Raw genomic sequence first — 12,946 nt, forward strand, 5'->3', positions numbered from 1 at the left:
CTAGATTGATCATAACTTTCCTTCCAAGAAGTAAGTGTCTTTTAATTTCATGGCTACAGTCACCATCTGCAGTGATTTTGGAGCCCAGAAAAATAAAGTCTGACACTGTTTCCACTGTTTCCCCATCTATTTGCCATGAAGTGATGGGACCAGATGCCATGATCTTTGTTTTCTGAATGTTGAGCTTTAAGCCAACTTTTTCACTCTCCACTTTCACTTTCATCAAGAGGCTTTTTCGTTCCTCTTCACTTTCTGCCATAAGGGTGGTGTCATCTGCATATCTGAGGTTATTGATATTTCTCCGGGCAATCTTGATTCCAGCTTGTGCTTCTTCCAGCCCAGCGTTTCTCATGATGTACTCTGCTATAAGTTAAATAGGCAGGGTGACAATATACAGCCTTGATGTACTCCTTTTCCTATTTGGAACCAGTCTGTTGTTCCATATCCAGTTCTAACTGTTGCTTCCTGACCAGCATATCGGTTTCTCAAGAGGTTGGTCAGGTGGTCTGGTATTCCCATCTCTTTCAGAATTTTCCACAGTTTATTGTGATCCACACAGTCAAAGGCTTTGGCATAGTCAATAAAGTAGCTTGAACATCTGGAAGTTCACGGTTCACATGTTGCTGAAGCCTGGCTTGGAGAATTTTGAGCATTACTTTACTAGCGTGTGAGATGAGTGCAATTGTGCGGTACTTTGAGCATTCTTCGGCATTGCCTTTCTTTGGGATTGGAATGAAAACTGACCTTTTCCAGTTCTGTGGCCACTGCTGAGTTTTCCAAATTTGCTGGCATATTGAGTGCAGCACTTTCACAGCATCATCTTTCAGGATTTCAAATAGCTCAACTGGAATTCCATCACCTCCACTAGCTTTGTTCATAGTGATGCTTCCCAAGGCCCATTTGACTTCACATTCCAGGATGTCTGGCTCTAGGTGAGTGATCAAACCATCATGATTATCTGGGTCATAAAGATCTTTTTTGTACAGTTCTTCTGTGTATTCTTGCTACCTTTTCTTAATATCTTCTGCTTCTGTTAGGTCCATACCATTTCTGTCCTTTATCAAGCCCATCTTTGCATATGTTTCCTTGGTATCTCCAATTTTCTTGAAGACAAAGTACCGCACAATTGCACTCATCTCACATGCTAGTAAAGTAATGCTCAAAATTCTCCAAGCCAGGCTCAGCAATACGTGAACTGTGAACTTCCAGATGTTCAAGCTGGATTTAGAAAAGGCAGAGGAACCAGAGATCAAATTGCCAACATCTGTTGGATCATCAAAAAAGTGAGAGAATTTCAGAAAACCATCTACTTCGCTTTATCAACTACACCACAGCCTTTGACTGTGTGGATCACAACAAACTATGGAAAACTTACAGAGATGGGAATACCAGACCACCTGACCTGCCTCCTGAGAAATCTGTATGCAGGTGAGGAAGCAACAGTTAGAACTGGACATGGAACAACAGACTGGTTCCAAATCAGGAAAGGAGTACATTAAGGCTGGCTTAAAACTCAACATTTGGGAAATGAAGATCATGGCATCTGGTCCCATCACTTCATGGCAAATAGATGGGGAAACAGTGGAAACAGTAAGATACTTTATTTGGGGGGGGCTCCAAAATCACTGCAATTGGTGACTGCTGACACAAAATTAAAAGACACTTTCTCCTTGGAAGAAAAGTTATGACCAACCTAGATAGCATATTAAAAAGCAGAGACATTATTTTGCCAACCAAGGTCTGTCTAGTCAAAGCTATGGTTTTTCCAGTAGTCATGTATGGATGTGAAAGTTGGACTATAAAGAAAGCTGAGTGCTGAAGAATTGATGGTTTTGAACTGTGTTGTTAGAGAAGACTTTTGAGAATCCTTTGGACAGCAGGAGATCCAACCAGTCCAGCCTAAAGGAAATCAATCCTGAATATTTATTGGAAGGACTGATGCTGAAGCTGAAACTGTAATACTTTGGCCACCTGATGTGAAGAACTGACTCATGTGAAAACACCCTGATGCTGCAAAAGATTGAGAGCGGGAGGAGAAGGGATGACAGAGGATGAGATGATTGGATGGCATCACCACCTCAATGTACATGAGTTCGAGTAAACTCTGGGCGTTGGTAATGGACAGGAAGGCCTGGCATGCTGCAGTCCATGGGGTCACAAAGATTGGACATGACTGAGGACTGAACTGAAGTGAACTGAAGCTAAGGCTCTTTAATATTGTATGCTTCATATGTGGAAGAGCAAAACTTGAGTTCTGGCAACATTGCTCCCACGTCCTTGCCTTTAACTTCACTGCTGTACTTAACAGAGTTAAGGGGAAGTGGTTCTCAGTCATGGGTATTGCCAATCAGTATATGCATTTCTAGCTTCCTGTTACTATGCCTAGAATCATTCAGGTTACAGAGATCCTGCAGAGAACGAGGAGCCCAGTGGGTTGTTCATTGTTATAAAATAGATTCAGCAGTCATACAACCTGGGGCAGCTATCTGTGCACTTCACTACAGATTTCAATGTAACATGTTTAGAAAACCCACAGAAAGATCAAGGGGCTTCCAGTTGGCTCACAGAGGCTTGGGAGGGCCTCTGGAGGCAAGACAGTCAACCTCCATCAAGTCTGCCACACATAAGCATCTGGGTGGTATTGGTGACATTAGGTGGATGACATTTTGGCCACCAGACCTAGAAATGTTCATATCCTGTCCTGGGTTAATCGCATGTATCCTGTGAGTTTCCCAAAGGGACTGTATATACAAGGGTGGTGATGGTGACCAGTAAGAATGTAAAGTACCACTTACTTACTAGTCTTGTAGTCATTACCCCCAGGGCAGCCTTCTGGTAAAACTGTTAGAAAGCTACAAATCTAACCAGGGCTTCTCCTCCCCAAATCCCAATCTTACTGCCAAGTGACCATGGAGGTTGAAGACGGCTATTTCCCAGGCATCTTAGTGCCTGGTGGGAAGGAGAGGAGGGAGAGAGAATGATTGAGACATAAGAGTAAGAGCAAGCCTGCCCAATTTCCTCCAGACTCAGCAGATTCTTCACACAGTTATCCTGTCCACTAATAAATGCAATTGCATCAATTCTGGAATGCAACTGTTAGATCATTAGGTTAGCAACAATTCCTATCCTCTTACATAATCATAGTGTGTTTAAATGGTAAGATTTTAGTATTTTTCAAATTTTCTATTAATAATCACTAATTAATTACGTGTATAATGGAAAGAATATACTCAGTAGAATGTGGTACCTAGAATTCAATCTTCCAATCCAAGAACAACATCAAGTGCAATGTTATACATTGCAAATGAAAATGCTAAAGCATCAGTATATAAATAGAACCCATGAAGCTTAGAATAGTTAAGGAAGACTTCATGAAGAAAACAACTTTTTAACTGGGCCTTAAAAATGGGAATGATGGAAACTATCATTTTTACCATGTTACCTTGATTGACTGGTTGCAGTTTGATGTTTTCCCTTGGTGTTGGGTATGACTTTTTTCTCTTTGGATCAAGTGCCTGGGATCAAGGACTCTTTCTTTTCTGCATCTCCTCTTCACCTCCAATTTCATCTACTATTTTGAAAATATGTAGCAGCTCAATTAAGCTTTGTTAATCAACTACATCAGCATGATCCAAGTCAGGCTAAGTGCTCTGAGTTATTAGCCAACTAGCCAAATTAATGGCAGGTTTCCTTTATCTCTCTAGTTCCTCATCAGAAAACATCTGAGGAACCTTATACAGAGACAGATTTAAACTCAGAGGAAAAGGAAGATGATGAGACTAAATCTGAAGTCAAGGTAAGATCACCTTTCCTTTACTGATAGAAATTTCTGACATATTTAAGAGTGCTGCCATCAGTCAGTCAGTTCAGTCGCTCAGTCGTGTCCGACTCTTTGCGACCCCATGAATTGCAGCATGCCAGGCCTCCCTGTCCATCACCAGCTCCCAGAGTTTGCTCAAACTCACGTCCATCGAGTCGGTGATGCCATCCAGCCATCTCATCCTCTGTTGTCCCCTTTTCCTGCTGCCATAATTATCAATAAACCAATAAATTGTTTCCCTATTTTATATCTATCATCACCCCCAGAAGATGTGCCCATAAAGGCACATAGCACAGTCTAGCGCTCCTAAGAGATGAGCTTTTAGAATTGCTTCCTTTTCTTAATTGCAACTAAAAATGAAAAGCTGTTTGGTCATACATAACTGGGGCTTCCCAGGTGGTGCTAGTAGTAAAGAACCACTAGTGCAGGAAACAGAAGAGACATGGGTTTGATCCCTGGGTCAGGAAGATCCCCTGGAGGAGGGCATAACAACCCACTCCAGCATTCTTGCCTAGAGAATCCCATGGATAGAGGAGCCTGGCGGGCTACAGTCCATAAGGTTGCAAAGAGTCAGTCACGACTAAAGCAACTTAGCATAGCACATACAGCATAATGTACATGATTGTTGGTAGATAATGTTTTATTGAAGAAAAAATCATTTTATTCATTCCTATAATCTGACTTGATATTTAAAATTGGTAGAACAGTGTATGCTTTATATAAGAACATGACAAAATTGCATACAGCTACACACACACACACACACACACACACACACACACACACAGCTGATGAACTCTGAATAAGCACTGTGGATTGTGTCAAAGTCATTTTCTTGCTTTTAATACTATACTCTAGTTGTGTGAGATGTTAACATTTGAGGAGGTTGGGGGAAGAATTCATGGGACTTACCTGTACATTTATTTGTAAACTCATGTGAATCTACAATTATTGCAAAATAAAAATTTTTTTTTTCAAAAAAGCATAAGCTTTGGAATCTGGCAGACCTAGATGTAAGCAATATAACCTCTCTACACCTCAGTTTCTCATCTGTAAAACTGGTAATAACAACAGCTACCTCCTGAAACTGTTTTAAACATCAATAGAAAATTTTGAAAACAGCCAAGCACTGTATAATTGTACAGTAATGCTATATTCAAAAACCCAAGCAAAATGAATTATGAATATGTATCGCTGTTTAGCAACCCCAGAACAGATCCCCTTTCCTCTGCCTCACTGAAAAATTAAATATCTGGCTGACTGAATGGTTCTGAAACACAAGCTAGTAGGCTGTGGGCTCAAATGTACTTCACCAATGGTTCATATTCATCATTCCTAATGTGTCCAAATCTAGGTCCCCCCAACAGAGAATCCACTGACCATTAAGGAGTCAGGCAGAAAGCAAGTCACAGGCTCTTCTTCCTGGAGGCAGATACAATGTGGGAACTAGTTCCCAGCAGACTTTCCTTAGAAAGTTGCATTCTTCTGTGTTTGTTCAGCCATCCTTCTGTATTCCGGGCAGACGAGGGCACTGTTACTGCTGTTTTAGCATCCCTAATAGTTGTAGGTATTACATCACCCTGTCTTCTAGAGTTAGGAAACAGTTTGCAACTTCATACAGTCTTATAAAAAAATTTTTTTTTGTCAATGTCTTTGTCTGGTTTTGGTATCAAGGTAATGGTGGCTTCATAGAATAACTTTGGGAGTGTTTCCTCCTCTTCAGCCTTTTGGAAAAGTTTGAGAATGATCAATGTAAGTTCTTATTTGTATGTGTGGTTAGAATTCCCCAGTGAAGCCCTCTGGTCCTGGACTTTTGTTTGCAATGAGTTTTGATCATTATTATTATTATGGATTCTATCTCACTTTCAGTGATCAATCTTCTCAGATTATCTATTTCTTCTTGATTCAGTTTTAGTGGGCTGTATGTTTCTAAAAGCTTGTCAATTTCCTCTAGGTTGTCCAATTTGTTGGCATATAATTATTCATAGTATCATACAGTCTTGGTCAAACAACTTTTGAATGGGCAAATGTAAATAAACTTTACCTGACTTGACATTCAGGAAGTCTGTGAAATCATTAAGTTATATAAAAAGGCTTTAACTATGATCACCTTCAAAACTGAGCATCAATCTACCCTTTTCTGTACCCTGGTCTCCAGAGAATGTCATCTCTGAAGGTGAGGTCTGTGTCAAGTGCACCAGAGCCCAGATTGGGTACCTGAACTCACATGTCATTGCATTGACTCACAATGTGATTTCAACTCATTTCATATCTCTGTGACCTACTTTGCCTATCTTTAGACAGCATATTTATGACCTGCACACTTTTTTGTTATTTATTTTTAATTGAAGGATAATTTCTTTACAGTATTGTGTTGGTTTCTACCAAACATAAACATGAATCAGCCATAGGTTTACAATACTTTATAAAGATGCCATGGGAGTTGTCAGTATGTAAAGGTTCTCATATATAAGAATTCAAATTAGAGTAAATTATTTCAATAATTATAAACAATATGAGTGCTATTGTTTTATTTGTTGTAAAAGAAAAAAAAAAGGAAATATTGTCAGTAAAATAAAGCACATTTCCTCAGGGAAAACCTCAAAGTATTTAAGGCCAAAGGTTTCCATAAGCTATATTTATCATTTACTCTGATATTGCTACTGCTACTGCTAAGTCGCTTCAGTCGTGTCCGACTCTGTGCGACCCCATAGACGGAAGCCCACCAGGCTCCCCCGTCCCTGGGATTCTCCAGGCAAGAACACTGGAGTGGGTTGCCATTTCCTTCTCCAATGCATGAAAGTGAAAAGTGAAAGTGAAGTCGCTCAGTCGTGTCTGACTCTTCGCAACCCCATGGACTGCAGCCTACCAGGCTCCTCCGTCCATGGGATTTTCCAGGCAAGAGTACTGGAGTGGGGTGCCATTGCCTTCTCCGACTCTGATATTACATACTGGTAAAAATAAACAGTGCAGGAACAGGGGTGGCTATAGACAGAGGCCAACAGGGTTGGAAAATGTTGAGTAGGATTCAGAAAACTCTGACCACCAAACCTCTGATTTCTTCCTTCTGCTGTGCTGTTTGTTTAACTCAGGCTCCAAGCCCATCCTGCTAAGATGCTTGTTCCCACTGGGTTTAGGCAGATCACCAACAGCAGAGGTCCTCCTGAGCAGACACAGGTACAGGCTATTGTCATCCTTCTGTGCTTGTGTTGCTTTTTCCCTTGCTGTTGCCTTGTTTAGGCATTTAATGAAGGGCTTTTCTCACAAGAACTTATATGTTAACAGTCAAGGTAGAAAAGCAAGCAGAGTAGGAACAGAGGCTGCCAAACTTCCTCATTTTGGAGAACAGTGGCATGTCAGACTTTTGCTTCTAAAGCCCACAGCTATGAGAAGAGTAAGCAGAATCCACAGTCATGAACAATATAAGTAGGAAGATAGGAGATTTGTGCACTAAAGCCCCAAATCCTGGACCTAGAAATCAATTTAGAATCAGTAAAGGCAATTAGTGTTTCCCAAGGTGGGTGGTATAACCAGGAAAATCATCATTCTAAAATATGTAAGAAAACTAGTAAGAAAAAAGGTAAATTAGAAAAGAAGGTTTAGATACATGCCTGGATTGTTCAAAGCAGGGACAAGGAAGTTGAATGACACCAAGAACAATCACTGATGCTTGTGTTTTATCACTGTCGAAAGCAGATGACCAGGATAGGAGAACACGCATCTGCCTCCAGGTAACAATTCCGACATCTTTTAAGCCTTAGGCCAGGAATTCAAAGATGAAATGAAGCCACAGCCAGTCTAGGAGAGTGAATCATAAGGTTGTGATAAATGTTCCTCCTTGCCTCAAGAGGAAATGCTCATGGGCGGAAAAAAAAGCTTTAAACCCAAATCATTCATGATTTCTGCTGGAATCACTGATACTACCTGCAGGTAAGATCATGATACAATTTTATCATCATCAGAGAATTCATTCCCAAAAAAGGTGTCCCCTGTTCTGTGGCAGGAGGATCTCTGGTGTGCCAGTTCATAAGAACTTGACAAGCTCAATTTGAGGAGGCAACTGAGACTCATGGGGCAGTCTGGCAGCTGTGAAGGCATGTGCTTGGCCCCCTGACACTGTCTCTGGGAAAGCCACAGTGGAGTCATTTGCTGTGGTTGCTGGCAGTAGTGAAGTGGCTACTTTCTGTCTTTCATGTCACCAGTTGGAAGTTGAAAGCATGACTCACCGAGGCTGCTTTCCCTGGGCTGTGCATATCACTGCCCCTTTGAAGCTGTAAGGAAGCCAAAGGCTGATGAGAGTTTTTTTCTTGAACACCAACCCTCAGGAAAAAGGAAGCGCTGTTGGCCGTGAGCACCATGAACAGTGTTTCTGGGCACCTATTAAAATAGCAAGGCCTTTTCAGGCTTCTGAGCAAACAGGCTCCTTCATAAAATTTTTTTAAAAGCATAAAAAGCCAAGGTAGAAAGAAAACTGAGGTGAGGGAATGGTTGCTACACTGACTGAGGGCCAGACATTATGCTGGGTCCTATGTATACCTGACTTCATCACTAGTCCTCAATTTGTGAGGAAGGTGACCCCTCCTTTCTTTTATCTGTGATGCTGCTGAGATTTGGAGAAACTAAGTGAGTTTCCCCAGGGCTCACACATCCAGTAAATGATTGAATTGGAATCTGAAATTAGCAGTTTACTTAATCTTGCATTTACTTTTCTATCTAATTTAACCTATCTACATTATAACTTACTTAATCTACCTAACTAGCAATTTACTTAACCTTTCATCCTCTAACTTTCCTCTTCTGCAAAATGCAGATAAAAAGTGACCTCCTCCAAGTGGCTGATTATATGAGTAATATATAGAAAGCACCTAGCATGATGCCTGGCATACAGAAGATTCTTAGTAATGTTAGTTTCCTATTTAATCCTATATTTATTTATAAACATAATAAACATAGAATAATCTGTATAAGAGATGAAAAGAAGCTGAAAGAAGGTCAGATTTAGGTCTTAAATAGCTTCTCCTAATCTTGAATATGTATCTTTTTGCCAAATGATAACAGATCATGGCCAAATTCAGTTCATTGCTTTCTCACCCTTCTGAATCCCAGAATCTTTCATTTACCAGTTTCTCACCAAGAGAACTACGTGTACTATAAGCACATTTCACTGTTCACTTTCTGTGATGTTTTGAAGTCTGATCATTCTTAGAGATAATAAGAAATTCAAAGAATCCACCAAATCTTGAGCTCCCCAGCCAAGCTCTCTGATCAGTTTCTAGAATGAAGATTCTTAAGGTTTCCTATGTACTACAACCCTGAGAAGCTTATTCACAAAACAGATTCTCAGGCTCCAGCCACAGAGATGCTAATTCAGGAGGTCTGGGGTAGGGCCCAGGAATCTGAATTTTTAACTTGTGCATATGGTGACGAGAATGCAGGTGGTATAAGGACTGCACTTTTGGTCACATGGGACTAGAGGCTATATGTGTAGGCCATTCAGATAAAGAAGAAATTATTAAGGTACATATGGGTTTCATAGGCTAATACAGGGTCCAGAAGGTAGGAGAGTGAGGATGTGACTATATTCATCTTATGAGAATATATTTTTCACTGAAGGAACTACATGAAAAAAAAAAAAGAATAATAGTAAGACCACTGTTGGCTTTGCTCTTTGACCAATACAAAATTGACCTGACTAAAATATTTGATGTGTCCCATTTGGGTGGCTTATTCAGCTCAATTTAATAAATATCAAAGCTATTGCTATGGGTCACATATGGGAAACAATTCTAACATGGGACCTAAATTCAAGAAACTTATAAGTTTCAGGGGAGAAACAACCTATTTCTAATAATTTATAATACGAAGCAGAATGACATACCTCTGGTAAAATGAATATTATGTATTAGAAGGCAGAAGTTTGAGTAAGCTCATGGACATGAGTTTGAGTAAGCTCCGGGAGTTGGTGATGGACAGAGAAGCCTGGCATGCTGCAGTCCATGGGGTCGCAAAGAGTCTGACACGACTGAGCGACTGAACTGAACTGAGAAGGCAGAAGAGGGGACAGTTCGTAGCAAGTATGTCAGGAACATTTATTCAAAGAAGGTGACATTTTAACTTTAAAGAATAAGTACAGAGTACCAGTCTGGATTCCTACTGTTATATAGAGGTTTCCCACTAACTAGCTATTTTATACCTGGTAGTGTATATAGGTCAGTGCTACTCTCTCAGTTTGTCCATATTCTCCCTCTGGTGCTCTGTAACAACCTAGAGGGGTGGGGTGGGGGTATCAAGAGGGAGGGGATAGATACTTATGGCTGATTTCCATTATCAGACACATATAGATGCTTATAGCTGATTTTTATTGTTATACAGCTGAAACCAACACAACACTGTAAACCAAGTATCCTTCAACTGAAAATTTTAAAGAAAGAATAAATGCAACTTTGAACACAATGCAGTTGAAGCCACCAAGGTGAAAAGGCTACAAGCTGTGCAATTCCAACTCTAGGACGTTCTTGAAAAGGCAGAACCCATGGAGACAGCAAAAGATCAGTGGTCGCCAGGGGTTAGTGGGGAGGAGGGATAAATACGCAGAGCACAGAGGAATTTTAGGGCAGAAAAGTACTTTATGACCTGTCAGTGCAGGTTCTTGTTTGCAGCAAGTATACCCTCTGGGGATGTGACGGTGGGGGCTGGGGACAAGGGATCTCTGTCTTCCATTCACTTTTGCATGCAACCTAAAACTGCTCTGAAAAATAAAACCTATTTAAAAAATTAAAAGAATAAATGCAACTTTGAAAGGTAGATAAGACAGAGAAGGCCAGTCCAGGATGGGAAAGGAGTAAAGCCTCAGAAATCTGAAGGGAGCATAGGCTATTCTGGGAATAGTCTAAGAAAACTGGGAAGGTAGACCAAAGACAGATTGCTTAAGGCTTTGGTTGAGGGTTTTTGCCAACAAGGGCAACTGTGTACTGGCACGACATGGATACAGCAATGGAGAGTAAATTAGATGAAGACAGGCAGGCTGACCACCTGCCAGAAGTTGTCACAGTCTAGCTGAGATTTCGATGTTGAGAGCCTACTAATGGCAGTGGCAAAAAAAGAAGATGCGCAGAGCTCATACCCATTAGTCCAGATGTTCCGCTGCACCCCCCTACCCCACCAGGAATACTCTAGACTGTTAAAGAAAGTTTGATGAATGAAGGAATAGATCAAGGCAGAGAAATAAGAGGATAGATTTAATGGGGAAGGAAAGGAAGATACTGAAGAGCCCTTCAAGTTTTTCATCTTGGATCCCTTAGGAGATGAATTTGTTAGCTAACATAGAGCACTCAGTTCAGTTCAGTTCAGTTGCTCAGTCGTGTCTGACTCTTTGCCACCCCATGAACTGCAGCACGCCTGGCCTCCCTGTCCATCACCAATTCCTGGAGTTCACCCAAACTCATGTCCATTGAGTCAGTGATGCCTTCCAAACATCTCATCCTCTGTTGTCCCCTTCTCTTCCTGCCCTCAATCGTTCCCAGCATCAGGGTCTTTTCAGATAAGTCAGCTCTTTGCATCAGGTGGCCAAAGTATTGGAGTTTCAGCTTCAACATCAGTCCTTCCAATGAACACTCAGGACTGATCTCCTTTATGATGGACTGGTTGGATCTCCTTGTAGTCCAAGGGACTCTCAAGAGTCTTCTCCAACACCACAGTTCAAAAGCATCAATTCTTCAGTGCTCAGCTTTCTTCACAGTCCAACTTTCACATCCATACATGACCACTGGAAAAACCATAGCTTAACTAGACAGACCTTTGTGGACAAAGTAATGTCTCTGCTTGTTAATATGCTGTCTAGATTGGTCATAACTTTCCTTCCAAGGAGTAAGTGTCTTTTAATTTCATGGCTGCAGTCACCATCTGCAGTGATTGTGGAGCCCAGAAAAATAAAGTCTGACAATGTTTCCATGTTTCCCCATCTATTTCCCATGAAGTGATGGGACCAGATGCCATGATCTTCGTTTTCTTAATGTTGAGCTTTAAGCCAACTTTTTCACTCTCCTCTTTCACTTTCATCAAGAGGCTCTTTAGTTCATCTTTACTTTCTGCCATAAGGGTGGTGTCATCTGCATATCTGAGGTTATTGATATTTCTCCTGGAAATCTTGATTCTAGCTTGTGATTCATCCAGACCAGCATTTCTCATGAAGTACTCTGCATATAAGTTAAATAAGCAGGGTGACAATATACAGCCTTGACGTACTCCTTTTCCTATTTGGAGCCAGTCTGTTGTTCCATGTCCAGTTCTAACTGTTGCTTCCTGACCTGCATATTGGTGTCTCAAGAGGTTGGTCAGGTGGTCTGAGATTCCCATCTCTTTCAGAATTTTCCACAGTTTATTGTGATTTACAGACATGTAAAAATTGTTACACTAACATTTATGCATTAAAGTTAAAATCACATGAAATAAAACAACCTCAGAAAATTTAGGATGTATGGGCAACTTCCTTTCAGTGTCCTAGGCTTACTTATTTCCTTCACATTTTCTTGGTTGGGGAATGGCAGAACAGTATCCTGTGACATATTCCTTACTTTCTGATACTTTTAACAGAACTACAGACCTGCATATCATTGGTAAAACAATGTTTGTAGTTTTTTGAGAAGACATTTCCTTCCATAAACAAATATTATAAGTAATGTTTAGATATTAGTCCAACCTATAATAGCCAATTTAACCAGTAAGAACAGTGAACTAATTATTAACAATTCTAGCTGGGAAATTCAAGACCTTAGATACAAGAGACCCTAGAAAATTTTGTAAAGTTTGCATCTGGGACCCATTTCCTTATCTTCTCTAGTTGTTTCCTCTTTCCACAAAGCTTCTGGACCACTAATGCGTGTCTCCTCAAGCTTGCTCTTCCCTCCAAAGGATTTCAGTCTATAAAATGTTCTAAAGCCTTCCTCTTCTGCCTCCTCTCTTCTCCCCTACCTCTCGGAAGCTTCCTCCCAATACAGATGATCTGGACCAGAGGTGAGAGAAATCTGAATGAGCTAGTTCACAGCAATGCATGGCTGAGTGACTGGCAGTCCCTTAACCCCTCTGCGAATACTTGCCATCTTTTAAAAGGGACTGACAGCCCCTTTT

General features: G+C 40.8%; 2 protein-coding genes across 9 annotated transcripts in view; one reads left to right on the forward strand and one right to left on the reverse strand.

The window, feature by feature from the left end:
* MCF2L2 (MCF.2 cell line derived transforming sequence-like 2) overlaps nt 1–12,946 on the forward strand; it is a 267,660-nt gene that overhangs the window by 135,489 nt on the left and 119,225 nt on the right. For all 4 annotated transcript variants that reach the window (XR_011567109.1, XM_070791175.1, XM_070791183.1 and 1 more), the window contains one exon: nt 3,705–3,796. Coding sequence is in view for 3 of the 4 variants with exons in the window: in XM_070791175.1 (XP_070647276.1) it covers nt 3,705–3,796 (92 nt within the window). In the remaining variant the exon portion in view is untranslated. The remainder of the gene's footprint in view (nt 1–3,704; nt 3,797–12,946) is intronic.
* Nucleotides 1–12,946, reverse strand: part of B3GNT5 (UDP-GlcNAc:betaGal beta-1,3-N-acetylglucosaminyltransferase 5) — a 114,890-nt gene that overhangs the window by 75,210 nt on the left and 26,734 nt on the right. The window lies entirely within an intron of this gene.

The sequence above is a fragment of the Bos indicus genome, chromosome 1 (genome assembly GCF_029378745.1).
Source record: "Bos indicus isolate NIAB-ARS_2022 breed Sahiwal x Tharparkar chromosome 1, NIAB-ARS_B.indTharparkar_mat_pri_1.0, whole genome shotgun sequence".
NCBI lineage: Eukaryota > Metazoa > Chordata > Mammalia > Artiodactyla > Bovidae > Bos > Bos indicus.